Source organism: Netta rufina (assembly GCF_964035555.1).
Source record: "Netta rufina genome assembly, chromosome: 3".
Classification (NCBI taxonomy): domain Eukaryota; kingdom Metazoa; phylum Chordata; class Aves; order Anseriformes; family Anatidae; genus Netta; species Netta rufina.
In genome coordinates this window covers 121491782-121519343 of record NC_140125.1, presented here as the reverse complement: position 1 = coordinate 121519343, position 27562 = coordinate 121491782, and the positions used below count along the sequence as shown (strand labels likewise).

General features: G+C 66.5%; 4 protein-coding genes across 5 annotated transcripts; 3 read left to right on the top strand and 1 right to left on the bottom strand.

The window, feature by feature from the left end:
* Nucleotides 1-587: 587 nt before the first annotated feature.
* On the bottom strand, nucleotides 588-4163 carry SLC30A3 (solute carrier family 30 member 3; the record flags this gene model as incomplete). Its single annotated transcript, XM_084283650.1, has 8 exons — nucleotides 588-733; nucleotides 817-951; nucleotides 1251-1356; nucleotides 1501-1705; nucleotides 2110-2263; nucleotides 2334-2480; nucleotides 2562-2770; nucleotides 4075-4163. The coding sequence occupies 8 exons, from the start codon at nucleotides 4161-4163 to the stop codon at nucleotides 588-590; spliced, it is 1191 nt and encodes a 396-aa protein (XP_084139776.1).
* A 1970-nt stretch (nucleotides 4164-6133) lies between these two features.
* Nucleotides 6134-18206, top strand: LOC311208171 (uridine-cytidine kinase-like 1; the record flags this gene model as incomplete). The annotated part of the gene is made up of 14 exons (XM_084284674.1): nucleotides 6134-6431; nucleotides 6506-6612; nucleotides 6708-6878; nucleotides 7257-7328; nucleotides 7608-7797; nucleotides 7877-7938; nucleotides 8390-8406; nucleotides 9097-9195; nucleotides 16224-16317; nucleotides 16418-16480; nucleotides 16897-17019; nucleotides 17093-17200; nucleotides 17274-17430; nucleotides 17536-18206. 14 exons carry the CDS (start codon nucleotides 6134-6136, stop codon nucleotides 17607-17609), a joined length of 1635 nt encoding a protein of 544 aa, XP_084140800.1. The 3' UTR covers nucleotides 17610-18206.
* A 134-nt stretch (nucleotides 18207-18340) lies between these two features.
* On the top strand, nucleotides 18341-20363 carry DNAJC5G (DnaJ heat shock protein family (Hsp40) member C5 gamma). The gene is made up of 4 exons (XM_084283921.1): nucleotides 18341-18553; nucleotides 18709-18922; nucleotides 19010-19163; nucleotides 19659-20363. The coding sequence occupies exons 1-4, from the start codon at nucleotides 18441-18443 to the stop codon at nucleotides 19739-19741; spliced, it is 564 nt and encodes a 187-aa protein (XP_084140047.1). The 5' UTR covers nucleotides 18341-18440; the 3' UTR covers nucleotides 19742-20363.
* Nucleotides 20364-21217: 854 nt separating this feature from the next.
* TRIM54 (tripartite motif containing 54) lies at nucleotides 21218-24558 on the top strand. Of its 2 annotated transcripts, none has more exons than XM_084285067.1 (10): nucleotides 21218-21513; nucleotides 21694-21866; nucleotides 22115-22301; nucleotides 22382-22477; nucleotides 22804-23037; nucleotides 23307-23329; nucleotides 23444-23568; nucleotides 23854-23955; nucleotides 24193-24231; nucleotides 24417-24558. In XM_084285067.1, exons 1-10 carry the CDS (start codon nucleotides 21346-21348, stop codon nucleotides 24425-24427), a joined length of 1158 nt encoding a protein of 385 aa, XP_084141193.1. In that variant the 5' UTR covers nucleotides 21218-21345; the 3' UTR covers nucleotides 24428-24558. The 2 variants fall into 2 exon arrangements, with proteins under 2 accessions (XP_084141193.1, XP_084141194.1); XM_084285068.1 differs by having other exon boundaries at nucleotides 21220-21513; nucleotides 22130-22301.
* Nucleotides 24559-27562: the final 3004 nt, after the last annotated feature.

Genomic DNA, 27562 nt, shown 5'->3' with positions numbered 1-27562 from the left:
GCGGCGCTGTCAGAGCCCTCCCCGCTCCCCTCCGTGCGGATGCCTCGGCTGCTCTGACACGTTTATTGGTGGCCACGAGCTGTGCAGCCACCCGCTGGAGTCCTTGCACAATGAGACACAGACACGCCACAGGTGCACCAGACAGACTCACAAAGGTGGGAATGGGTCAGGCCAAGGCACGGCAGCACCCAGCCCCTGCCTGGGCCTCACAGCTGGGAGCAAAACCAGGGCACCCAGAGCTCGGGGCGAGCTCCATCCCAGTGTGGATGCAGCAGGGAGGGAGGGGACAGGCAGAGCCCCCAGCACAGCAGCAAGCACAGACCACTGGGCCTGGGGCAGTGCTCCTGCCTGGCGCATGGTCCCCGTGCCCAGGGCTGTGCCAGGTTTGGCCTCTGGCATTGCAGAGCAGCACTGGAGGCTCCCAGGGGCACCACAGCGCTGTGCTGCAAGGGCTGGGTGCTGTGCCCCACGCTGAGCAGGACTGGGGCCCATGGGGTCTATGGAGGTGGACACGGTGCAGCACCGGGGCAGGACTCCAGGCACTGCACCCGCCCTACGGTGCCCCCATCCCACAGTGGGCAAAGGGCTCAGGCCCGGGGGTCCTGGCAGTGCGGGCAGCCCAACGCCTCCTCCTGGTACCGCTCCACCTGCACCGTACACGACACGAAGCCGAATTTGCTCTGCAGCTGGCTGGTGGCTTCCCGCAGCACCGTCTCGGGGTTGGCGCTGGCGTCTGGAGGTGGCAGGGACCCACGATCAGCCCCACGGCCCCCAGCCCAGCCCCTGGGGCTGCGCGAGCCAGCACAGGGCACTCACCCACGGCCACGTGCACGGACACCACGGGGTGGCTCAGCGTCAGCGCCCAGATGTGCAGGTCGTGGGTGCCCCTCACCCCGCTCACTGCCAGCAGCACCTCCTTCACTGCGTCGAACTTGATGCCCCGTGGTGCCCCTGCCAGCGGGGCCAGTCAGGGAGGGGCTGGCCCCAGCCCTATTCCCCAGCTGGGGTCAGGGTTACTGGGGCCTGGGGGGCAGCTGGGAGTGGGGACACCCCCAGTCTAGGACCAGGCTGCAACACGGTGCCTCTGGGGTGAGGCAGCTGCTCCCCATGTGGCAGAGAAAGGTCTGGGGGGGCTCAGAGGGGCCAGGAATGCTGGGGGTGGGCTGGGTAGGGAGCAGAGGTTGCTGTGGGGTGGGCTGCTCTGTGCTCCCCGAGCAGCCCCGGCAGCCCCTTCCCTGTCCCCCCCTCACCTTCCATGAGCACTCTGAAGACGTCTCTGAGGATAGTGAGGGTGGAGCCAAGGACGAAGACCGAGAAGAAGAGGGTACTGATGGGGTCTGCGATCTTGCACTGGGGCTGCAAAGAGCAGGGGCTGCGTGAGGCTGCGGGCAGGAAGCGCCAGCAAGCTGGGCTGGGACCCCCAGGGACCCAGTGCCCCCCAGTGCCCCCCAGTGCTCCCCAGTGGAGGACAGGAGCCCAGCCCACACGAGGACCACGCACCTTGAAGTAGATGATGGTGGCGGCCACCAGGACACCAATGCTCTGCAGCAGGTCACCCACCACGTGGACGAAGGCTGCACGGACGCTGGTGCTGCCAGGCAGGGGGGCATGGCCGGGCAGGCAGCCCCCCGCGCTCTCCAGCTGCTCGTAGCCCCCCGCACCGTGGCCGTGGATGGCGGGGGCCTGGTGCAGGATGTATGCCATGCTGCGGGGAGCAGAGCGGGCTCAGGGCTGGGCAGGGAGCGAGGCCCCGCTGACCCGACCGGGGTGGGGGAGAGAGCACAGCCAGGGCTCAGCAGGGACAGCGCAGCCACCGTGCGGGGGTTCAGGGCAGGATGGGGATTTGGGAGATTTGGGACTGGGGCACGAGGGCAGGGCTGAGGGGAAATGCTGCTGGGGGGAGCAGGGGATATATGTGGGGCGGGGAGTGGGGAGCGGGGTCAGGGAGTAGGAGGAGGCAGCACTGGGGGGAGGAAGGCTTGGGACAGAGGGACCGAAGGGGGGGCTGGGGGCTGGGGGCTTGGGCCACCAGGTGCACGCATGGGGCAGGGCTCAGGCCAGGGCTGTGTGGGGCCGGAGGAGGTAGGGATGAGGGTGCGTGGGACATACACCAGGTTGACACCCACGGCGCTGGCAGACGTGGCCAGCATGGCTCGTGCCTCGATCTCGTAGTCGTTGCTGATGATGCGTGCAGCCGCCAGGTAGACGAGAGCCCCGGTGACAACCCAGATGGAGAGGACGGAGGCCAGCGCACCCAGCGTCTCTGCGGGGTGGGGGCCATCAGTGCCTGCCCCAGCCACGGGGCTCCCCCGGTGCTGAGCCCCCCGCCTCACCTGAGCGGTGCCAGCCAAAACTCATGGTCTTGGTGGGCGGGCGGGTGGAGACCCAAAGCGAGAAGAGGCTCACGGACATGCTGCCCACGTCCGTCAGCAGGTGGGCTGCATCCGTCATGATGGCCAGGCTGTGCGCCAGGTACCCGCCTGTGGGATGGCACAGCTGGCGGCTGGGGCCCAGGGGGTGTCCTGGCCCCCAGCCCCATCCCGGCCCCGTCCCCCCGTTACCTATCACCTCTCCAACCATGAAGATGCAGCACACGGTGCAGGCGATGCTCAGCTGCCGCCGGGCCTGGAGCCTCTCCGGGCCGGGGTCGGGGCCGGGGGGGGCCGGGCTGCAGGGGCACTGCGGGGCCCCCCCCGGCTGCGGGGCCGCGTCCTGCCCGCCCTCCCCGGGGCGCAGCGGTGCCGGGGCGTCCCGGGAGCCTGCGAACAGCCTGGGGGGGAAGGGGGTCAGAGCCGTGCCCGGGAGGGGGCTCCCGGTACCCCCGTCTCCTGCGGGGCACGCGTCCCTCCGGTGCCCGGTCTCGGGGCCGGCCCCGCCGCAGCCGGTAGCGAAGCCGGCGGAGGCGGCCCCCGGGGGCTGCGCCCTCGCCCCGGGGCTCCGTTCACGAACGCGCCGAGAAACCGGGACGAAGGACGGGGGCTCCGGAAGGGCACGGGGCACTCGAGCGCCTCGGCGGAGGGCGGCGCGGGGCTGCCGGCGGGGCCGGGTGGTGCCCGGGGGCCGGTCCGCCCCCGCCCCGTCCCCGCACGGCCGGGGCTGCCCGCGTCGGGCCGGGGGAAGGCTGGATGGGGGCGGCGGGGGACGGCGGTTCCATCCCGGGGCCGGGGCCGGGGGGCTCGAGGTGTCGCTGCCGGTGCAGGGCCGTGACGGACGGGCCGGGCGGCCGTCGGTGCGGGGCGGGGGGTGCACGGGGTGCCGGGGACAGGGCTCAAAGCGCTGATGCGCGGGGCACCCGTGAGGGCAGAGGGGGGACGGGGCGCGGGTGCCGGTACGGGGGACGATGGACGGACGAGCATCGGTGCGGGGGTGGCAGCCGGGCGCCGGTGTCGGCTGGACACCCGCGGGGATGGCGCACAGGTGGGGGGGGATGGTTCCGGTTGGAAAGAGGCGACGGTACCGGGGAGGGGACGCGTGCAGGTCTGAGGGGCTGAGGATGCCGCCGCGGGCTGGGCGGCGATGCCGGTGCTGGCTGGGGGCCGGCCGGGGGCTGCGGAGGTGCCGGTGACAGCCGGATGGATGAGGGCGCGGGGGCGGGGGGCGCCGGACGGGCCGGGGGCTTGCGGATCCCGGGAGCGCGGGGGGTGGCAACGTCGGAGGGTGCCGGGGTTGGGGGCTACGGTGCCGAGGAAGCCGGGGGCTCGGGGGGCCGGGGGTGATGGAGATGCGGGGGATGACGGAGGTGACCGGGGTGAGGGGGGAGCGGGTGTCGGGGGATCGAGGGCTGCGGATGCGAAGGGTGATGCGGGGGGGGTGCGGGGGCGATGGAGCCGGGGGTGCCGGGGGCACTGGGAGGTGGCGCTAGCGGGGGGCGGAGGGGGCGGCTGTGCCGGGGGTGCCGGGGGCGCCGGTCGTGCCGGTGCCGGCGGCATTGCGGGCTGGGGTACCGGGGGTGCCGGAGGCGTCGGCAGCGGCGGGGGCGCCGGTGATGGGGGCACCGGTGATGGGGGTGCCGGTGCCGGGGGTGATGGGGTGGCGGGGGTGATGGAGGTGCCGGTGCCGGGGTGCCGGCGGTACCTCTTGAGGCGCAGGCTGCCGTCGGCGCGGCCGCCTCGCGGTCTGACCAGGCGGGCGCTCTCGCTGCCGGACGGGGCCGGGGGCTCCATGGCGGGGCGCGGGCAGCACCGCGGGCAGCGCGCCGGGACGGCACAGGCCCCGCCCCCTGACGAGGCCCCGCCTCCCCGACGAGGCCCCGCCCCCCGAGCGCGGCAGGGCAGAATGGAGCCGCCGGCCGGCCCCGCCCCCCGACCCGCCCCCGACCCGCCCCTCCCTCGGCGCGCGCTGAGCCGCCGGGGGGGCCCCGCGCTCGCTCCCGACCCGGAGCCGCGGAGCTGGGGACGGGGACGGGGCCGCAGGGCTCGCGTCGGGAGCGGCTGCTGGCGGGAGCCGTGTGCGCGGCGGTGCTCATCCCGCCGGGCCCATCCCGCCGCCGGGCGGGGCGGGGGTTCCCGCGGCACGGGGGCCGCCAGCCGGCCGTGAACGCGCGCTCCCCTTGGAGTTACCAAAGTCTCGGAACGCCCGGGGCACCGGGAGCTGCGGGGGGGGAGCGCCCACCCCGCTCCTCCCGCACAAACGCCGCCGGGCGGCAGGGACCGGGACACCGGCGGGGGCGGCGGGGAGCCCCGACCCTGCCTCCGCCCGCACCCGGCACCCCCGCGCCGCCCGGGGCTCGTCACCGGCAGCGCGGCACCGGCTGCCCGTGGGAGCGCGGGGAGCGCTGGTTCACTCGTACGGGGGCTGCTCGGGAACGGGGCTGGGGTGCGGGGAGCGCTCTGCACGGGGGGGCTGCTGGGTACGGGGGGGCTGCGTGGGGTGTGGGAGCCGGTCCTGTACGGGGGCTGCTTTTGAACGGGGGCTGTTTGGGTGCAGGGGGAGTAAGCCTCATCTCCATCCCTGGGAAAGGGAAGAAGCAGCTGATCCTGGGAGTTATTTCCAGGCAAGTAAAGGAGAAACTGATCGTCAGGAGCAGTCAGCATGGGTTCATCAAGGGGAAGTCACGCCTGGCCAACCTGGTGAGCTTCTATGGCAAAACGACCGGTCTGATGGATAGGGGAGGGAGCAGCAGGTGTTGTCCTCCTGGGTTTTGGTAAGGCCTTTGCTGCCATCTCCCATGAGATTCTCATAGAGAAGCTGTTAACGTATGGGCTGCATGTGCAGACGGTGAGGTGGGGTGAAAATTGCCTGAACAGCCTGGGCCAGAGGGTGGTGATCAGCGGCACAAAGTCCAGTTTGAGGCCAGTAACAAGATGGATAACCCGGGGCTCAGTACTAGGTCCAGTCTTGTTGAGCATCTTCATTAGCAATCCGGATGATGCAGCAGCATCCCCTTGGTCTGCAGATGACCAAACTCAGGAGTGGCTGATAAACCAGGGGTCGTGCTGCCACAGAGGGACCTGGACGTGTTGGAGAGCGGGGCTGATGGGGACCTGCTGCAGCTCCACAAGGAGAGCTGCAAGGCCTGGCCCCTGGGGAGGAACGAGCCCAGCACCAGGACAGGCCGGGGGCACCCAGCTTGGAAGCAGCCGGGCACAGAAGGACCTGGGGTCCCGGTGGGCACCGCAGTGAGGGGGAGCCAGCAAAGGGCAGAGAGGGCTGGAGGTGTCCTGGTGTGCTGGGACAGCTGAGGGGGGATCCTGCCCCTCTGCTGGGCGCTGGGGAGCCCTGGGGGTCCTGGGGGGTCCTGGGGGGTTCTGGGCCCCCAGCACAGAGAGCTGGGCCCAGCGGGGAGAGCCCAGGCCGTGTCCCCGGGGTGCTGCCAGGCCCAGAGCCCCCGTGCTGTGAGGAGAGGCTGCGAGAGCTGGGGCTGCTGGGCCTGGAGCAGAGGAGGCTCCGGGGGAGCTCCCCCATGGCCGTCAGTACCCGCAGGGAGGTGCGGAGAGGCCGGAGCCGGGCTCTGCTCAGCGCTGCCCAGGGCCAGGCCCAGAGGCCCCGAGCCCACGGGAGCCGCTCCCGCCGGCGGCCGGGCCGTGAGGGGAGGGACGGGGCGGGGCGGGGGGCGAGGCCGTGGCGCGGGTGCCGCCGGGAGCCGAGTGCCCGCCCCGCCCCGCCCCGTCCCGGCAGCCCCCGCGGCGGGCAGATGGCGGCGGCGGGCGCTGAGGAGCGGCGCGGGGCGTGGGGCGCGGCGGGGCCCGAGCGCGGCCCCGGCCCCGGCCCCGGCCCCGGCCCCGGCCCCGGCCCCGGCCCCGGCCCCGTGCCGCTGGGCTCGCTGCTCAGCCGCCTGCCGCTGTCGGCGCCCCCGCCGCGCCGCCGGACCGCCAGCCAGTGCAAGCCGGAGCCGCCGCTGCTGCGCACCAGCAAGCGGACCATCTACACCGCCGGGCGGCCGCCGTGGTACAGCGAGACCGGAGCGCCCGTGGACGAGGCCTTCGTCATCGGTGGGCCGCGGGGCCGGGCGGGAGGGAAGGGGGGTGGGGGCCGGGGCCGCGCTCACGGTGCCCGCTCGCCCCAGGGCTGTGCGGCGGCAGCGCCTCGGGCAAGACCACGGTGGCGACGCGGATCATCGAGGCGCTGGACGTGCCCTGGGTCGTGCTGCTCTCCATGGACTCCTTCTACAAGGTGAGCGCGGCACGGCATGGCACGGCACGGTGTGACACGGCACGGTGTGACATGGTACAACACGGCGCGGTGCTGAGCGGTGCCGGTGCCCGCAGGTGCTGGACGAGGGGCAGCAGGCGCTGGCGGCCCGCAGCGACTACAACTTCGACCACCCCGATGCCTTCGACTTCGAGCTGCTCGTCAGCGTCCTGCGCAAGCTCAAGAAGGGCAAGAGCGTGAAGGTGCCCGTGTACGACTTCACCACGCACAGCCGGCGCCGCGAGTGGGTGGGTGCCGTGGGCACAGCTGGGGGCACGGGGAGGGATCGGCTGGGGACAGCAGGCACTGGGGGGTGTTGCTCCATAGGGTGTGGATGGGGGCTGAGGAGGAGCGTGGAGATGCTGGGGTGGTCATGGGACCGGGGGGCACCGTGGGGAGAGCTGTCAGTGTGAGCACGGGCAGGGCAGGAGCTAGGAAAGGGATCAGGCAGAGGTTGGGGCTTCTGCAGCAGGGACTAGGGGTGATGATAACGGCCCTTAGGGGTTGGGGGGTGTAGGACAGCTCAGGCAGTGAGCACCCGGTGCGGGTCTGGGTTGATGTGCTGTCCATGCTGAGCATTGGCTGGTGCGATGTGTGAAGGTGCTGTAACGCCTGTCTCTCCCCAGAAAACCGTGTATGGGGCAAACGTCATCGTCTTCGAAGGCATACTGGCTTTTGCAAACAAGGAGCTGCTGAAGGTATTGCTGCCTGATGCGGCTGGCCACCCACTGCAGGGCGCAGCACAGGGGCAGGCATGCAGCAGGGTGCTGCACGGGGGGTGGGCACGGTGCTGGGCTCCGGGGGGCTCTTGAGAGCGGGGTCGCCCCCTGCTTGCTGGCACAGCAGCTCTGTGCTGGAGGCGCTGGGGAGGCGGCGCTGGGTGCTGCTGCTGCGAGGGGGGACACAGCTGGCCAGGCTGTGCCAGGGGGAGCACGTGGGGGGTGCCGAGGGGGTGTTCACTCCTCCCAGTTTTCCAGCTCCTGGACATGAAGGTGTTTGTGGACACGGACTCTGACATCCGGCTGGTGCGGCGCCTGCAGCGCGACATCATGGAGCGCGGGCGCGACATCGTGGGTGTCATCAAGCAATACAACAAGTTTGTGAAGCCGGCCTTCGAGCAGTACATCGAGCCGACCGTGCAGGTTGCGGACATCGTGGTGCCCAGGGGTGAGATGCGCCACGTTGGCTAGAGCTGGCCGCAGGGCTGGGCTGGTGTCCTGACCCGTCTTCTCCGTTCTCCTGCCAGGTGGGGAGAACTTTGTGGCCCTGGACCTCATTGTGCAGCACGTGCACAGCCAGCTGGAGAAGGTGAGGGGGAGACTGATCAAGTGCTGAGAGCTTGGGGGAGGAAAAGAGAGACTGCATACAGGAGGGAGGGTGGGGCTGCCACAGCCCTGTGCTCTCTGGGTCTCAAAGTCGCCTCTTTACACAGCTCAGGGCAGACTGAGCTGCAGTGCAGGGGCTGGGACATGGAGACAGGACAGCCACAGCACTCACGCTCTGGCCTCACTCTCCTGCCATACCCCTGGTCCCAACTAGCTGCTCCTGATTTCACCCATTGCCACCTCTCTTGTCCCTGGCATCACCCAACACTCCAGCCTTGTCTCCTGCATGTACCCAGTGGGGTTCTGCACCCAGCCCCAGGAGAAGGGGTGGGAGGTGGGCTGGGGCTGCTGGGGGCCGTGCCTGGCTGGCGCAGTGACCAGATGTCCTTTCTTTCCCCTTTTGCCGTGCTGAACCACTCTGCTGTGCCACCCAGCGTGAGATCACTGTCAGGTATGTCGGGGACCCTGCCATCGCCTGCTGTTCTGTGTCTGCTGCCTCTTCTCTGTCCCTCCTGGCTGAGGTTCTGCCGGGATGTCTGAGCGTAGCTGCTCTTCCTCAGCCTCAGAGGTGGCTGCCGTGCATGCAGCTCGTTTGGAGCTGGCTTGCTCTGGCTGCAGGCTCTTACACAGCCTGTCCCACAGCAGCTACACTTGGTTTGTGTGACTGGCTCCCTGTGCTGCTCCTGGCCCTCTCCGGAGCACGGCTCTTGCCCTGAATGTTGGAGGCTGCCCCATTCGATGGGAGCGGTGCCCTGGGCAGTCTCTAGGATGTGATGTGGGCAGCCACAGCAGCACAGTCCTCTCACTTCATTGATGTGACAGCCCTGTCCTAGGGAACCTGGCAAGGTTTTGCTTTTGCAGAGCTGCTTCTTCTACTGCCAGGGTGCTGGCAGAAGCTTGCGTGTACGGGAGCAAGCTGGCAGCTGGCTTTGTGGCTGGGGGAGGCTTTTTCCTCATTTTTACGCGGTGGTGCTGGTTTGGGATTGTGCATCTGGCACTAGACATGGGGCTCTCCGTGGGATCAGGACACAAAGACCAAGCCCTTCCTGGTGTCCAGGCAGTGTGGCTGGGAGGAGCTTTCCTTCATGGCAGCTCTGTGTGCGTGAGTTGCGCAGCTCTGATCGCTGCTTTCTTGTTCCAGGGCAACTCTGGCCTCTGCCCACCAAGGGCAGCCCCTGCCAAAGACATTAAGTGTCCTGGAGAACACGCCGCAGGTGCGGGGCATGCACACCATCATCAGGTAAGTCCTAGCCTCCTCTGGGGATTTCATTTGTGTTCCTCCCAGCAGGACCGTTCTTTAGGATCACGCTACAAAGCCTGGTCTGAGTCTTCCGATCCCCTGCCCTCAGATCTTCAGGTGCGGGTGTTTTCTTGGAGCAGAACTGCTGAACAGGGCTGCTTCCAGCTTACAGACGAGTTTTTGGTGACAGACTTTGTCTGCCCTGGTGTGACTTCCAAGCCACGGGCAGGTTTTTCTTGTGATGAGAGGACGGTTGGGCCGGGTGATCTTGGAGGCCTTTTCCAAGCTCTGTGATTGTATGAGAGGGGGCTGGGTAGCACTTTCCTACCTGCAGTACAGCCCTGGGAGCTCGGCGCGTGGGGCGAGCTGCCCTTGCTGCCTGTCTCTCAAGGCACTTGCTTTTATGGCCAGCTAATGGAAGGGGCCCAGGTGCTGCTTCTGTGACTTTGCCACTCAGTTGATCTTTTCGTTCCCTGCAGATGCTTTTGCTTTTTCTAGGTGACAGTAACATTATCGTAGAGCCAAGAGCAGAGCAGTGTGGGACCGTGTTACTGCTGTTGCAGGAGCTACAAGCTCCTGCATGTATTCCTGTCACCGTCTGAAGCCCAAGTGCCTCGTCCCTGGGCTGTGGACTTGAGTAGTTCTGCGTTCAGGCCCAGCTAAGGGAACTGTGGAGCAGGTTTGGCTTTGTCCCTCCAGCATCTCCTTCCTCCCGTGCTCCTCTTTGTGTCCTGAGCCGATTGCTCTAGCTCATCTGTCTGTGCTCTCAATGGTAGGTGAAGGTCACAGTGAGATCCTGGGGGAACAGCACCTCCAGAGGCAGAATGTTTGCTTGCAAACGAACAGTTTCCCTTTATGCTGGTGTTCTGCAGGAAGAGAATAATGCAGGTCTTTGTCTCTAGCCTTCCTGCGCACAGGCTTTGGCACAGATCTTTTACTTGCTCTTGTGCAAGAGCCGACAGCATTGCAGTGATGTGTGCTGCTCTCAGACGTGAGCCTGGCCAGCCCGTTAGCAGCGTGCAGGTGCCAGGCACTGAGCAGTCGGTGTTCAGATGGAACGCTGCCCTGGGCACGCCTCGAGTCCATCTGTAGCTGTTGCTGCCTCTTCCTTCCTGAGGCTGCCTTCCTTTGGCCTTGCTGGGAACGGGCTGTTGTCTGGGGTGGTTCTGCCTGTATGCCACAAGCATCTAATAACCGTAATCTGCTTAGACTTAGGAGTTTGTTCAGCTGCCCTGGGGAGGAAGGGATTGGCCCCTGCACGCGGCGGCTGGAGCGCAGCAGCACCGCTGAGCTCAAGTTGCCCTGACGGCGCCGGGCTTCCCGAGCTGCTGGGGTGATTGGCAGGGGAGGCGGACTTTGCCTCTTCCAGATGGTAAAATGAAAAATCCCACACTTGGGAGGGGTGTTGACTTGGCCTGTCAGCCACCCCCTCAAGTCCTGCTGCAGCCCACAAGAAAGCAAGGAGAACCGAAGCGGTGCTGCTGTTAAGAACTGTTTCACTTGAGGAATTCTGGTTACAAGTTCCCGTGGTCAGTGGTAGCTGTGCAGCTGGTATTGGTGCCGGTAAGCGATCACCTGGCAGCACGCTATTGCTGCTGCATAGCTCTGGTGTGACGTGGAGTTGTTAATGGCTGAGGGCTGTTGGCACTCCCTTGGGACCCCCGTGCTTTGCCCTGCCCCAGTGGCACTGCTCCCTGCCCGCTGGGGCTTGCTGGGCCTCTGCTGCATCGTGTGCTCACCAGGCAGTCTGCCCTCCTCCAGGGTGCTCACACCTCTCTGCGTGAGGTTCCTGTGCCTTGGCAAATCCGACTGCTCACCTTTGGTCTGGCTTCGGGGGCTGCGGTGCCACAGCACCAGCCCTTGGAGCGCCGGCGCTCCCACCAGCACCGCGTTTTGGAGCCTCTTGGCTCACTGGAGCTGGTGCCTGGGCACGCACCAGGGAGCTGTCAGCCAGCTCTTCCCTCCAGCCTCCCTTTTTCCATTCTGCCTTTCCCGGTGTAGTTCCCCTGCTGACAGCCTGTTGGGCTCAGCTTGCCAGGCTGCTGCCGGCCAACATCGTTTCCCTGTTGTTCAACACTGGGGGCTCCCCTGCACTTCAGCCTTCTGTCTCTGTGTGCCCTCCTGGAAGACTGCCCTGTGGCAGCAGCTGAGCATCTCGCTGAGTGCAGGCATGGCAAATTCAGGCTTGGCATCCTGGGGAGAAGGAGTTTCCAGGGCAATCATTGTGCAGGGGCGGAGACTGAGAAATTGTCCTATATGTAGCATAGCGGGGTAGTTTTATTTGTGTTCAGGCTGAGGGTGGACACTGTAATAAGGTCATCTTCCAGCTTACAAGATGCTTCTGTATCAGGGCCAGATCTCTGGAGGCAATGGGAGCATTTCATGCCGTGTGTCAGGACTCCTCGTGGCCTGAATGGGTCCCAGCAGCTGCGAGAGCCTCCACAAAACTGCTGTCGTTCACGTACTGCAGGAGGAAGAAGGGTGCGGAGATTCTTTCTGTTGAAACCAGTGGCTTCTGGGGGTGTTTCCTCACACATCCCTCACAGCGTTCCTGGTCAGTCTGCCCAGCCGTGTCCCGGGGTGTGTTGGCTGAGCAGATCTGTTCCCTGCAGCACAGCTCGGTCCCGGAGCCGTGGGGACGCCTGGGGCATCCTGCTGGTGCTGGGTGCCCGGCTGTTTGGGTCGTGGCTGTCGGCAGGCGGTGCCATGGGACCAGCAGTGTGCACGTCCCTCTGCCCCACGGCACCTCGGGCTCTCTCTGCCACAGACCTGAGTTCCCCTCCCCTTGTTTGCCTCTCGGTACCCACGTCACGCCTGGAGAGGCTCCAGGAGTGTGCTGGCAGTGCAGGCTCAGGGGCGTGGGTCAGCTGCTGCTCGCTGGAAGTTTGCTGCAGCTCCTGGACTTTGTGCCCTGGCAGGACGTGCTGTCCCGTGTCGGAGCTGCTCTGGGAACGTGTGGCTGCAGGCGCTGCAGTGCGGGGCAGAGCAAAGTGTGGCCCTGCCCCCAGGGCAGCTGCAGCGCTTCAGGCACCGCGCTGAAACCTGCCAGTGCTCTGGGTTCCTGGGGACCCGAGCGTGTGGCTTTGTGCTGCAGACACTCTGACCCTGAGCACAGCCAGGGCTTCCTGCGAGGTGCTGCTCCCCGCAGAGAGGCTGCTCTGCACCGTCCCCTGACAGCCCTGGTTAGCCTGATCTCGGGAGCTGGCCTGGTCTGGGGTGCCGGGCTTGGGGTGCGCTGCCTGCGGGCCAGCTCCTGCCTCTGCTGAGCACTGCCTGGGTGATGGCAGGAGGGGTCCCACCCCGTAACCTCACCCAGGTCTGGAGCAGGGCAGGCCGTGTCCCCTCCAGGAACGCTGTGCAGTGCCTCCAGGCAGAGCTGGAGGAACCAGAGCGCTGGTGGCACAGATGAGCTGCTTGCAGCATCTGTTCCCTGGCACTCCCGCAGGTCAGGGACCCCTTGGGGCTGCCTAAGGGGCGAATGGACGTGGTGTGGGGGGTCCCGGGGGCAGCTGGCCACGAGAGGCAGCCCCGCGGAGGCAGAGCTGTGCTGGGAGCCCGGGCGGTGCTCAGGCTCCAGGAACCCGGTGGGCGAGCGTGCGGTTGAAGCACACCCACGGGGGGGTGCGTGCAGACCGCCCCCTCTGAGGAGCTGCCAACAGCCACCGTCTTTCTCCAGATCAGCACCCGCTTTCTCCCTTCTCCTGGGACTCTCCTGTTGTCCCAGGGGCTGTTGGAAGCATCCCCGTTGGTGCCCTTTTCTGGTCCCTTTTCTGGTCAGTGCGAGCTCTCGGGTGCAAGGCACCCAGGGCTGACTGCAGAAATCTCCTGGTAGTAGCAGCTGCTCATCCTTGTGTGCAGCTCCCGTTGGTGGACTGTCTGTCATCCTTGCGGTGCGATGTGAGAAGTGGCAGATGATGTCCTAAAATACAGAATAAAAATACCCAATATCCTTCTGCCTTTTATGGGCCGTTGCCAATTCCACCCCTTCCATCTGGTAACTGGTAAATATCTCTTAAGACTCCTTTGTTCCTTATGTTATAAAGAAACACTGTGGGTATATGCAGGTTGTGTTGTTTTAGATGCAGGTCACGGAAGAGAAAACCGATTTCAGCAGCTCCTTACCCACAGTGCTTGCTGTCAGTCTCCCCTTTGATTGTTGTTGAGCCAGAAGCTTGTTCTTGATGATTCTCCGGTAAAATGACACTTGGGTTACAGCCCGTTATTGATGCTTTTGTCAAAGCAGCCACAGCCTGCACGGGATTTAAAGGACATCATAGGAATCTTTATGGTCACATTTCAAACTTGTAGTAAATCTTGTGTTCCTGCTAACTGGCCTCTTGGTGTACTTACTTTTCCTTTAGGCACTGGGCACTTAGGAAGGTCTCTGGACACTTCTGCCCAGGGAAGCTGTGGCTGCCCCATCCCTGGAGGTGTTTAAGGCCGAGGCCCTGGGCACCCTGATCTGGTGGGTGGCATCCTGCCCATGGCAGGGGGTTGGAACTGGGGGGGGCTTTGAGGTCCCTTCCAGCCCAAGCCGTTCTGTGACTGGAGGTGCTCTGGGAACAGCTTGTCTGACAGCCGCCCTCTGAGAAGTGGGGCGGGGGCAGCCCTGCCCCAGGGTTGCTGAGCAAAGTGCGCACACGCCTGTGTCATTGTGCTTTGTGTGCTGGAGGTGCTTATGTGCCACGTGAGGTAGGCTGTACTGCATCTGTGTGCTGACAGGCAAGGTGCTCTCGGTGAGAAAAGCCGTCCCTTTTCCCCTCTGGCACGGGGATTAGCGTGTGTACAACAGAGTTAGCTGGCTTTCCTCCTCCTGACGGAGAAGGGGAGATCTGTAAATGCGCAGCCCTCTTGTGTTTTTATTCTTTGTTTTGCTTTCTTTCTTCCTTTGTTTTACTTGATTTCTTGCACAACACTTCAGTGTGGTGATGTGGTGTTGCCACACGTTTCGGGGCTTGCCTGGTTCCGGGCAGTCGCTGCTCTCTGGGTGGGTAACCAGAGAAGCGTTGTGAGTGTGTCAGAAGCTGCTGCCCATTGATGGTGTCAGGTAGCTCAGCTGCTCCTGGCCGTGCTGAGTCCGGTCCCCTGCCCACACAGGTGCCTCAGGAGCTGGCACTTGCTGTGCCGTGGTCAGTGGCAGCAGTGCTCGTGTTACACCCTGAGCACTACCCGGCGGGACTGCTGCAAAACACTGCCTCTGCTCCTGTGCTCCTAATGCCCAGCAGCTGGTAGTGCTGCTGGTGTTGTGCTGCACCCTCCGTCCTCTCTGCTCCTCGTTATAGCTGCTGCCAGCACAGCAAGGTCCTCGGTCTCCAGCCTCGCAAGCCTTGCAGCAGGTAGAGGTGGTGCGCAGAGCAATTAATGCTGCACCTCCACGTGCACTTCTTGGGCACCTGCATCGTTCCTGCCTTGGGCCATGATGCAGGGCTGTTCCAGGCTGACTTTATGCTAAATAATCCCCTCTCTGTTGTTGCTGCTTTATTTCCTTCTCTAATCCAGCTAGCCCACCGTGCAACTACCTCCGAGCTGTCTCCCCTTGTCCCTGAGCAGACTGGGCAGCATCGTGCAGCACCTCGTGCTCTCTGCTTGGTCAGCTGCAGGCTTCGTGTCCACCCTCCAGGGGAACTGAACACCCCTGGACCGTGCAGTCCTTTATAGACCATACCCTGCGGCTTCGGCAAGCCCTGAAACGTGTTGCTGCCTCCGTCTGTGCTCTAGGCTGTGTTCTCAACCGAGACATTGTTTGACCTTCCTTCATCTTCCAGGGCTGACGCTCCCCTGCCCTGTGTGCCTGCTGCCCCGACACACCAAGGGCAGGGACTGGCGCAGTTCCAGCCCGCTGGAGGTGTGGTGCTGAGCACTTCTGGTGTTCTTCTCGCTGCCCCTCCTTACCGCTGGCAGTGTTGGTGCCAGCACCGGCTGCTTGGCACTGGCAGAGTCTGGTCTCTGACCTCCCGATCAAGCCCCTGGCACAGGGCTCTGGGCGCCGTAGTCCTGTTGACATCCGCCTGGAAGGGGAAGGTGCCCAAACCTCCGCAGCTCCCCTTTGGCTCCTGTCACCCTTGTCATTTCTAGATCATGGTGGATCTCTCAGAAACCGAGCTGGTTTGCTTGGAATTGTTTTTGAGGTTATCTGCTTGTTTCAGTAACAAGTCAACAGCTCTGAACGCTGTTTATAACTGGCTGAATCGAATTTCCCGTGGAGGTGATTGTCTGCTGCAATGGACGTGTTTCTCCTGGCAAGGGAAGAGCCCCAGGACTTGGCTCTCCCAGCCTTCCTCACCTGTGTGACAGCAAGGCCGCAGGCTCCTCGGTGCCCATTCGCTTTCTGTTTAGGGACTTGGAGTCATCCTTTTCTTATTTTCCCCTCTTCCTGCAGGGCTGCGATCTGCGGGTCTTTGACCTGCAGCCGACCCAAGCGGGTTTCCTTTCTGCAGCCAAGGCTTTTGGAGGTGTCTTCCCGTGTCCTTGGCCAGAACAGCATGGAGGCAGAGCTCCTGCTGCCGTCCTTCTGGGGCCCTTCTGGGGTCCCCCTGTCTTTTGGTGGTCCCGTCTGCCCTGACAGCTGCTGACGCCAGCCGGGCTGCAGCTGGGGGTGCAGTCTGTGCCCCCAGCACCTCGCCAGGGCTTGGGGTCCAGCTCTGCCCCTGCCGTGTGCCAGCAAACCTCCTGCTGTGCCACGGGTTGTGCCGAGACGCCTGCCTCATCCCGGCGGGCTGGGCAGCGCTCGCTTCCACCCGCTGTGTCCCAGCTCTCCTGGCAAGGCCGCTCCTGCGTGGCTGCTGGTCGCTGCCCAGAGCAGCACCTGGAGAAGCTGCTCCGTGCTGGGGGGTTAGGAGAGGGTGGGAACGGTGCCTGAGCGCTCTCCAACTTGAACAGTCCCTGGGGAGGTCTCCTCAGGGCATGGTCTAGGCTGGGGACTGGTGAGCCTCAAAGGCCGCTGGCTGCTCTGTCCTTGTCCCCTCCTTCCCTCGCTGGCTGCAGGGGGGAGCAGGGGCTCCGCTCAGTGCCTGCCTGTCCTCCTGCAGGAACAAGGACACAACCAGGGACGAGTTCATCTTCTACTCCAAGCGCCTGATGAGGCTGTTGATCGAGCACGCCCTCTCCTTCCTGCCGCTGAAGGTACGCCAGCACCCCTCGCCTGCAGCCCTGTCCCTGTTAGGTGCTGGGGGCCCCCAGGGGCCAGCTTTGCCCACGCTCTGCTCACCTCCCCTTTCTGCAGTCGGTTACAGTGGAGACGCCCCAGGGGACGACGTACGAAGGGAAGCGATTCCACAGGCAGAGGGTGAGATGTTGTCCTGGCCCTCTCCTCCCTGTGGGCACGCGGCTGCCCCGTGCCTGGTGGGGACTGACCGGGAAATCCCGCTGGCCCCAGCCTGGTGCCGTGCTGCAGGGCTGCCCGGGCGGCCTGTCCCCCATCCCATGGTGTGATCCCGAGCACCATCGGGCTCCACGGGAACTGCAGAGCCTCTGGAGAGCATCTGGGCCCTGAGCTGGGGCCACGGCGGCACGGCAGAGCTGGGCAAGGGCAGGCAGGACGGGTGTAGAGAACGTGGGTGTGAGCTGCTCTGTGGGGTCGGTGGGGTCTGCTGGGCGGAGAGGGGCCGAGTCCTGCCCCCCACCATGGGAAGGACGCGTGGGAGCAGCCAGAGCTGCTGCTCTCTGCACAACTGAAGGCAGCGTCCCCCTGCCTCGTCCCAGATCACCGGCGTGTCCATACTGAGAGCCGGGGAGACCATGGAGCAGGCCCTGACCGCCGTCTGCAAGGACATCCGCCTGGGCAAGATCCTCATCCAGACCAACCACGACACCGGGGAGCCCGAGGTGAGCAGCGCCGCAGCCCCGGCACCGAGCCCCGGCAGGGCCGCCCCGGGTGACCGCAGCTCTCTCCCCTCAGCTCCACTACCTGCGCCTGCCCAAGGAGATCAGCGAGGACTACGTCATCCTCATGGACAGCACCGTGTCCACGGGGGCCGCGGCCATGATGGCAGTGCGCGTCCTGCTGGTGAGGGGCCGGGCGGCGGGGCTGGGGGCACGCAGCCCACCCCTGGCCGGGCTCTCACGGCTCTGTGCCGCAGGACCACGACGTGCAGGAGGACAGGATCTTCCTGCTGTCGCTGCTGATGGCGGAGATGGGGGTGCACTCAGTGGCTTACGCCTTCCCTCGCGTCCGCATCATCACCACCGCTGTGGACAAGAGGATCAATGAGGAGTTCCACATCATCCCAGGCATCGGTGAGGGGGGGCTGGTGCCGGCCATGGGGGCAGCCCCCTACCCTGCAGCCCCTGGCAGCGCCCCGGGGCCCTGCCCTCACCTCGCTCTGTCCCCATCTCCTTTAGGTAACTTCGGGGACAGGTACTTTGGCACCGACGCCCCTCCTGCCTGCTGTGAGAGCGAAGCCATGGACTGCTGAGCTGGGCGGCCCCCGGGAGGGGCGCGGAGCCCCCAGCCCCTGCACCCCTGCAGCTGGGGCTCTCCTCTGCTGCCGGCCGGCCCCGGCCCCCAGCTGCCACGCCGGAGGCGGGGGTCGAGGGCCTGGTCCCGCTGTGGCCTCGCAGCGCGTGGGCAGGCTGCGCCGCTGGGATCTGTATTTATTTGTATTTATTGCGAGCAGCTGCCCGCCTGGCCCTCCCCGCGGGCAGCCCAGCTACTTGAAAACCATCAGGGATGGGGGGCTCCCGCCGAGCCCCCGGCTCCCCCCGCTCCCACACTCCGCTGCCGCCCGGGGCTGGGGGCAGGGGGGGTCCCAGCCCCTGGGGGGGGGATTTGGGACCCCACCGCTCCCCCTTCGCATTCCAGCCCCGCGGGCGGCGGGGGCCCCCCAGCCCCCCCGGGACCACGCAGCCCCGCCGCTGCCCCGCTCCTTGCTCAGGTTTTTCCCCCGGTGGCGGGGGGGGGGCGGGGGGGCTCCCCGGGGCCGGAGGCCTGGGCTCCCCCCCCCCCCGCTGCCGCCCCCCCGTGCCTGGCCGCCTTCGTTTTGTACCGAAATAAAGGAGCAGCGCGGCCGCCACCGCCCGTGCCTCGCGCCGCGGGCAGGGGATGGGGACGGGACCGGGACCGGGACCGGGGCGGGGGGGGGGGGGGGCACCGGGGGGGGGGGCGGGGCCACCGGGCGGCTCCCGGGGCCGGGCCGCGCCTGCGCAGGGCGGTGGCGGGGCGGAAGCGGCCGTTACCGGGCGGGCCGAGCCCCGCGGTCGGAGCCCCCCCCCGGGTCGGTGCCCGCCGGGCCCGGTGCGGAGCCGCGATGGCGGAGCCGGGGCGGGCTCAGCGGAAGCTGTCGCGGGCCGGGGAGAGCCTGTACCGGGTGCTGGGGCTGGAGAAGGGCAGCTCCCCCGAGGACATCAAGAAGGCCTACCGGTACGGTACGGGGCGGTACGGGGCGGGGGCGGGCGGGCGGACCGGCGGCGGGGCCGCTGCCGGCCGGGGGGGCTCGGGCCGGGCCGGGCCGGGGCCGGGAGTGAGAGGCCGGGGCCGGGGCCGGGGCCGCCCGTCCCAGCGCGGCCGCCCCGCAGGAGGCTGGCGCTGCGCTACCACCCCGACAAGAACCCCGACGACCCCGCGGCCGCCGAGCGCTTCAAGGAGATCAACAGCGCCCACGCCACGCTCAGCGACCAGGACAAGCGGCGGCTCTACGACCAGTACGGCTCCCTGGGGCTCTACGTGGCCGAGCAGTTCGGCGACGATGCGGTGCGGCACTACTTCCTCATGTCCAAGTGGTGGTTCCAGGTGAGCCCGGGGCCGTGCCGCACCCTCCAACGCCTCCCGGTCCCCCCCCCCCGGGTCTCACGGCCGCCCCGTGTCCCCCCCACTCAGGCCCTGGCCCTCTGCTGCGGCGCGCTCACCTGCTGCTGCTGCTGCTGCTGCTGCTTCTTCTGCTGCGGGGCGTGCTGCCCGCCCAAGGAGGACGACTCCTACAAGTACGTCGACCCCAAGGACCTGGAGGCACAGATGGGCGCGGAGGACAGCGGTGAGTCGGGTGGAGGGGGTCCTGTGTCGCCGGGGGCACGGAGCGCTGCCCCCAGGCTGGACCGGGCTCCGCAGCTCTGCCGTTAACGGCCATTTGTGGGGCTTCCCGTGCGGACCTGGGTGACGGTGGGCAGGGGCACCGCACGGCTCATGGGGCAGCTCCCTCCTTGCTTTCCTCTGGGTAAGGGCTCCCTGAGGCCCCTGCTGGCTCTGCAGGGCCCTTGCCCAGCTGGGCAGGGAGCTGGGGGCAGCAGCTGTGCCCCAGGCTGGCCTTGTTCTCGGGGCATTGGCTGTGCCGCTGCCAGCAGGGGCTGCCCTGGGTCACCCTGCAGGTTTCCATGGGGACTGCAGGAGCGGTTGTAGTTGTGCACTGCCTGGGGCTTTGTAAGCTTTGGTCTGTGGGAGACTTCTCGAGGGCACTGCGGTGTCCGGAGTACCTGTTCCCCAGCGCCATGGGACAGGGCTGTGCCACTGATCTGCAGCTCTCATCTTCCAGATCCGCAGATCCCGGTTGTGGCGCAGCCCCCGCCTGCTGGCGCGCAGCCCCTGCCGTCTGTCAGCACCAAGACCGAGGCATGAGGCTGGCCTCCATCCTGCCGGCTCCCCCAGGACTCCGGACAGGGATCCTACTTTGGGACTGTCACTTTCCAGGACCCCAGTCACGCCACCTAGGGCAGCTCTCCAGCCTCAAGGTGGCTAGAATCTCAGGTTAAATTGGCCAGCATCACTGCGGAGGTTCTTCTGCCCTTGCTTGATTGCCAGGGCAATGCCCCTGTCTCCCAGTACTGGTGACAGAGGCGACAGAGCCCTCGCTGCTGCACCCCATCCGCAGTGCCTCATCTGCTGCGGTGTTCCCAGCAGCCTGCCCAAGAAGTCACACATGGAGACCTCTTAGGGCCAGGCTCGACCCTGCAAGAAGTAGCTGTGTCTGAGACCGTTAGCACTGTAACCTCTGGGGCTGGGCTCAGCCCACTACCTGCCCTCACGGGGACCCTTCTGATGGGTGCTGGGTGCCAAATGCTGCTCGTGGGGTTGGGGTGCTGCCTGCTGTACCCCCTTCCTCTTTGCCCTGCCATGGCTCCGGGGCGCTGGCTGCACCCCACTCCTGCTGCTAGCAGGCTCCCTGCAGGGCTGGGCCCCGTACAGGCACTTTCCTTGGGTTTTAATAGATTTTATGGGCACTACTAAAGGACTTGAAAGGATGACATAATGTGAGCGTGTTTGTGTGGTGTTTCATTGGGGCAGCCTGAGCGCTGGCAGGGTGCACCTCTGCCCTGTGCTGGGGAGAGCACTGGGTCCCGGGGGGGCGGGCTGGGAGGGGCGTGGGGTAGCACGTCCTGTCCCAAGCGCTGCTGGAGCGCTGCTCTCGCCAGGGTGACTCAGTCTCTCCTGTCACCTGCCCGGGGCTGCCTGTGGCAGCTGGCTCCCGCGGAGCTGTGCTTTTCCTGCCCTGCAGCCCCGTGCCCCACGCGGGCAGGTGGCTGGGTGCCCGGCCACGCTCCTGCCCTGGCTCTGGGGACCGGTGGCTCTGCCAGGGGGGGAGAGGGACGGGGGGCCCGGGGAGCCCCCAGCCTCACAGCCTGCAGCCCGCAGCTGCGTGGGCCCTGCCTCACCCCCTAAATATAGCAGAGTGGCCGGGCTGCTCCTGGCACCAGCCTTGCTGGGCTCGCTGCCACCCTGGTTCTTGGGTCTGTGGGGCCCGGGCGACCCCAGCTCAGCTCCGCTTGCCCCCCCCCGGCGGGGCCTGGCGCCGGGCAGCATCGTGCTCCACAGCGCAGGCCCCAGCCCCCTTCCTGCGGGGGGTCCCGCGGGGCGGGGGGCTCCGGCAGCGGCTTCCCCGCCGCCCCGGTCCCGGGGGCACCGAGCCGCCGGGAGGGCGCAGCGCCGAGGCCCTGCACGGGGACGGCGGGACGGGGCCGGGGGCGCCCCGGGCGCGCCCCCCGCGGCGGAGCCCCGGTGTCGGGGCGGGGGGCGCAGGGCCCGGCGCCGGCCGTGACTCAGTGTCACCCGACGCCGCCGACAGCTGCGGCGGCCCCGGCGGGGCGGGGGCGGCTAAAATTAGCGCGGAGCTCAGCGGGGCCGCAGCGGCGGCGGGGCCGGGCCGGGGCAGAGCGGGCGGAGGGGCCGAGGGGCGCGGAGCCGAACCGAGCCGGGCCGGGCCGGGCCGGGCCGGGACCGCGGCGATGAACTTCGCGGTGGGGCTGAAGCCGCTGCTGGCGGAGGCGCGGAGCATGGAGAGCCTGGAGAAGCAGCTCATCTGCCCCATCTGCCTGGAGATGTTCACCAAGCCCGTGGTCATCCTGCCCTGCCAGCACAACCTCTGCCGCAAGTGCGCCAACGACGTCTTCCAGGTGCCGCCGGGGGCCGCGGGGTGCGGCGCGGCCGGGACCGGGCCGGGGGGGGGGCTCGGACGGGGCCGGGGTGGGGGGCCGGGGGGGGTCTGCCGGGGCCGGGGGGCGCCGTGCCCGGGCCGGGTCCTCCCCGCGGGGCTCCCGGCGTCCGGAGCGGGGCCGTGACCCCCCCGCCCGCAGGCCTCCAACCCGCTGTGGCAGTCGCGGGGCTCCAGCGCGGTGCCGTCGGGCGGCCGGTTCCGGTGCCCGTCGTGCCGCCACGAGGTGGTGCTGGACCGGCACGGGGTGTACGGGCTGCAGCGGAACCTGCTGGTGGAGAACATCATCGACATCTACAAGCAGGAGTCGGCCAGGTGCGGCACGGGGAACCCGCGGGGGGCGGGGCGGCCCCCGGGTGGGAGGGGGGACACCGGGAGGGCAGAGGGGCTGTGGGGGCAGCCCACGCGGGACACTGCGGAGCCACGGGGGGAGCGAGCCTCGTGGGTGAAAGGCAGCCGGGGGGGTGGTGGTTCTGCAGGCGGGCACGGGGCTGGGGGCAGGATGGTGCCGTGTGGGGCTGGGGGCAGTGGGGCAGAGGTGCCCGTGGGGGCCCGGTGGGCAGCGGCCCCTCCCGCAGGCCCCTGCACGCCAAGGCGGAGCAGCACCTGATGTGCGAGGAGCACGAGGACGAGCGGATCAACATCTACTGCCTGCGCTGCGAGGCGCCCACCTGCTCCCTCTGCAAGGTCTTCGGGGCGCACAAGGACTGCGAGGTTGCGCCGCTGCCCGCGGTCTACCAGCGCCAGAAGGTAGCTCTGGTGGCCGGGTGGCCCTGGCGGGGGTCCAGGTGCTGCCTCCCGCTCTGGCCCTCATGCCAATCTCACCCCAGAGCGAGCTCAGCGATGGCATTGCCATGCTGGTGGCGGGGAACGACCGCATCCAGGCCATCATCACCCAGATGGAGGAGATCTGCCGGACCATTGAGGTGGGGCCGGGGCTGGCACAGCCTGCGGGCTCTGCCCCTTGCATGTGCTCCCCCTACACACACACCAGCCCCGTGCTCTGGGCTCTGCCCAGCTCTGTCCCTTACCCCCAGCCCCACCAGGATGCCCCAGGGCAGCAGCATGCCTGTGCTGGAGGCGGTCTGGGGAGGGGAATTCCCTGATGAGCAGCAGCACATGCAAGTCACCCTGGGACTCCCCAAGGCAGAGGGCCCAAGGAACCAGGGGATGTTCCCGGGTTCCCCACACAGCCCTGGGGATGGGGACGAGGCAGGAGCAGGGCAGCCCCCTGAGCCTAGCAGTCCTGCAGGAGAACGGTCGGCGGCAGAAACAGCACCTGGGGCTGCGCTTCGACTCGCTGTACAGCATCCTGGAGGAGCGGAAGAAGGAGCTGCTGCAGAGCATCGCGCGGGAGCAGGAGGAGAAAGTGCAGCGTGTGCGGGGCCTCATCCGCCAGTACGGCGACCACCTGGAGGCTTCCTCCAAGCTGGTGGAGACAGCCATCCAGGCCATGGAGGAGCCCCAGATGGCAGTGTATCTGCAGGTCCGTGGGGGAAAGGGGCCCCTGGGGTGTTGGGCTGTGCCAGGGGGCCAGGTCCAGGACTCACTAGGGCGTTGGGGCTGCCCCTGGGCTGGGTGGTGGAGCCATGGGGCCAGGATCCTCTGTGGGGCTGGGGCTGCCTCTCACAGCTGTGCTGAGGGTGCTGCAGTCACGTGAAAGAACCCGGGGGCTGGAGGGGGTGGCACCTGCTTCCCGGGGTCCCTGGTGCCATTGCTGCAGTGACACTGATGGCCCCCTGCTTTCCTTCACAGCACTCCAAGGAGCTCCTGAAGAAGTGAGTGGGGCTGGGGGCACGGGGCTGGGGGCTGAGGGGATGGAGCAGTGGCCGGGCAGGGGGCTGTGGCTGCTGGAGCCTGGCAGCTCCCGAGGGCATCCGTCTGCCCTGCAGGATCACAGACATGTCCAAGGTGTCGATGAGCAGCCGCCCGGAGCCTGGCTACGAGAACATGGACCACTTCTCCATCAATGTGGACTATGTGGCAGAGATGCTGAGGACCATCGAGTTCCAGACAGGTGACAGCAGTGGGACAAGCACAGCCTGGGGGAGGCATGCACAGGACTCCTCCTGGGCAGAGCCCTGCTCCTCGGCACCTGGAGCCCTTTGTGGGGGTGCCCCCTCCTGTACATACATGGGGATGTGTGGCCCCTCAGGCACTGCCCTCTGCACCCCCCACATGTGTGGGCTGCTGCATCCTGCACGAGGGCCAGGCTGTCCCCGTTGCACCAGCGCGGTGTCCCGGTGCTGCTCACACCACGGGGAGGGAGGGTCCCAGGCTGAAGTGTGCCCCTGCCCCACAGAGCCACTGGGAGAGGATGAGGGGGACGGCCCCATGGAGGGCAGCGAGGCTGCAGCGGATGAGGACCGGCTGGACAGCCTGGAGGCACCCGAGGCTGCTGAAGGTGAGTTCTCTCTGTGCCATGCTGTGCCGGGCTGTGCTGTGCCAGGCTGTGCTTGGCCCTGGGGCTGCAGGGCAGTGAGGCCCGAGGGGGCTGCCCTGGCCATGCAGGGGTTCTGTGCCATGCTGAGGACACCGTGGTGCCCTTGTGGCTGAGACGTGGCCTGTGCATGGCTGAGCAGGTCCTGCGGGGTGCCAGGGTGTCCCTGCCTCCAGCTTGTCACCCGCTTTCCCTCTACAGATGTGGGGCCGAGGCAGAAGCCAGCAAGCTCTCCACATGGTGAGACCCTCCCCGGGACCAAGGCCAGTGTGGAGCAGGGGACAGGGACAAGCTGCGGGGTGCTGTGGGGTGGAGGGGGCACCTCCTGAGCACAGATGGGAGCAGGGACAGGGCTGGGAGGGTGGGGGGGTGTTGGGTGGTCCACACCTTTCCAGGTACAGTGCTGAGGCTGTTCTCCTGCACAGGTCAGCACTGAGCTGGTGCCACAGGGCAGCTCCAGCACCGAGCTCATCCCTGCCCCTGGCGCCACTTGGTGAGCCACAGCCCTACTGCTGCACGTCCCCACTACTGGAGCTGCCCCATCGATCATTAAACTGTGTACGAGGATCCTGTCTTCAGTGCCGTGTGGGGGGCTGCGGTGGGTGCAAGGGCTGTCAGCCCCACACAGCTCTGTGCCAGCCTCTCCACCCCGAGTGGTGCGTGGGACCCCCCCATGAAGGACTGTGCCCCCGGGAGCCCTGGTGCAGCACAACTGTGGCAGCGTGGGGCTGGGCTGCAGCCAGGGGTTTTGCCCCCACCCAGCCCCACTGCATGCAGGGCTTGGCTCTGCCTGCAGACCCATGCCTGGGGGCGAGGACCCCCCCCACTGAGCTGCCCACGCAGCCCCCCCCCACCCCGCTGGTGCGGACGCTGTCTCGCAGCACCGTCCCCTGGGTGCACTGAACAAACAGTGCTGGGATGAGCTGGCTGAACACACAGCCGGCCGGCAGCACCGCAATTAGCGCCGGGTCGGGGCCTGAGTCCCCCCCCCAGCTGCCAGGGGCTGCCCGGGGGGGCTGTGACAGCACTGGGCTGCGTCACCCAGCCCCACGTCACGGCTGGTGCAACAGATGATGCACAGGGACAGGGGCTCCTCGTGGGGCTGATCTGGTCCCTGGGGGTGGGATGCCACAGGGACACCTCCGGCCGTCACCCCCCCTGCACCTGCCCGGGGACAGCGCTGGACACACCGCAGTGGGAGCCCGGCTGGCCGGCGGTGCAGGCTGGGACCCCCAGTGCCAGCAGACATGGGCACCTGCACACAGCCCCAGGGACCACCGAGGTGGCTGGGGGCTGCAGTATGACTGACGGGGAAGGCTGAGGTTTGCACAGCTCGGAGAAGAGGAGGTAACATATGAGAAGAGGAGGTAACACAGGGTCTGACTGCCGTTCTCAACCAGCTAACAGGACTGGAGAGGGCAGAACCGTGGGGCACGCAGGGACAGGACACGAGGCAGCAGCACGTGTTGGGAGCTAGGAAATTCCCATTGGATATAAGGAAAAGTATTTTCCCTGTGAGCATGCTCAGGTACTGTCTCGGGGCCAGAGGGGCTGTGGGGTGTCCCCTGGTGAGTGCAGACCCTGGTGGGGTCCGGTCCCATTGGCGCTGCTCTGGCCCCAGGGCTGGTCTGGCCCCGCACCTCTGCCTCCCAGTGAGTGCCTCACGTGCACCAGGCCCAGGGGATGCAGCCCAGGGGATGCAGTGGCACATCCCCTGTGTGTCCCTGCGGGGTGAGCGGCCGATGGGCTACGGCAGGAGAGGGAACGGCCCCAGAGGAGCCAGCAACAAGTGCTGGGGAGGTGCCTGGGGCCGAGCCAGCAGGTGAGGGTGGGACCCCCAGGACCACCAGGCAGAGGGGAGGGGGATCGGGGCTTGTGCAGCTGTGGAGGGGTGGCCACGTCACTGCACAGACTGGGACACAGGAAATTCACTGAAATGTATGAAAAAGCTTTTCTGGTGAGGATGGCAAAACAGGTTGTCTAGAACAAGCTGCCCAGAGAGGGTTTGACACGGGGCTCAGGGGGTTGCAGTGAGTGGGGTTACGTCAGGCTGGCAGCCAGTCACCGGGGGTCTGCGGGGCTGCATTTCAGGGACGGTTCCTTTTAATGCTTTCATAAGTGACTTGGACTCAGGACTCAAATGCACACTAAGTTTTCAGATGACACTGAACTGGGATGAGCTGTTGACTCGCTGAGGGATGCAGCGAGAGCTTGGCAAACGGGAGGGCTCGGCAATCACCACCACCATGGGGCTTAACGGGAGCTAGAGCCGGATTCTGCACCCAGGAGGGGAAAACCATGGCCGCATGTACAGACGGGGGGATGAGAGGCTGCAGAGCAGCCCCACAGAGAGGGACCTGGGGGGTCTGGAGCTGCCCAAGCAGTGTGCCCGGCTGCCAGGAGACCGAGCAGCACCGCAGGGTGCCTCGGGCACGGCCCCGCTAGGAGGGACAGGAGCGTCCTGCTCCGCTCTGTGCTGGTGCAGCCTCACCTCGAGCGCTGTGTGCAGCTTGGGTCCCGCAGTATAAAAAGGGCATAACACCCTGAGAGTGTCCAAAGGAGGGTGCTGAAGGTGGTGAAGGGTCTAGAGGGCAAGACGTATGAGGAGCGGCTGGGGTCCCTGGGTTTGTTCAGCCCCGAGCAGAGCAGGCTGAGGGGAGGCCTCATGGCGGCCTGCAGCTCCCTCACGAGGGGAGCGGAGGGGCAGGCGCTGAGCTCTGCTCTCTGGGGACAGCGACAGGACCCGAGGGGACGGCATGGAGCTGGGACAGGGGAGGGTCAGGCTGGGGGTGAGGGAAAGGTTCTGCACCCAGAGGTGGTCGGGCACTGGGACAGGCTGCCCAGGGACATGGACATGGCACCGAGCTGCCAGAGGTCACAGAGCATTTGGAGAACGCTCTCGGATGTAAGGTCTGGTTTTTGGGTGGTCCTGGAGCCAGGGGTTGGATTTGATGATCCTCGTGGGTCCCTTCCAGCTTCGGATATTCTGTGATCCTACCTCATAGGGAGATAGTCGGTGATTCTGACACGGATCACTGGAGATCACCTGGGCCTCATCATCTCTGGATGATTGCTGCAGACCATCTGGAGACGGAGCCAGCTGAAGCAGCCTGACCAGGACTGCATTTGGGCTGGTTTGGAATGTCTGCAGGGGCTGAGACACCACAACATCTCTGGGAAACCTCATCCAATACAGTTTTCTTTCTCTCTTCCTCTCTTTTTCTCTTCTTCTCTTTTTCTCTTCCTCTCTCTCTCTCTCCCCTCCCCCCCCCCCCCCCCGGTACAGTTTTCTAGTTCTTGTTTTCTTATGTCCAGATGGAATTTCATGTTTCAAAGCCCTGATGGACATGGCCCTGAGCAACCTGCTCTGGCTGACTTTGTTCTGCACAGGCATTTGGAGCAGATGAGCTCCAGAGGCCCCTTCCCACCTCAGCCATCCAGTGATCACACTTCAGCTTCTCCTGAAAGGCTTTTCAGCTTTCCTTACCTCCTTCACCCTTATCCCCCGTCCCACCAGAGCCCACCTACCGGCTCATTAACCAGGCTGAAGCCCAGGGCTGTGCCTTGCTGT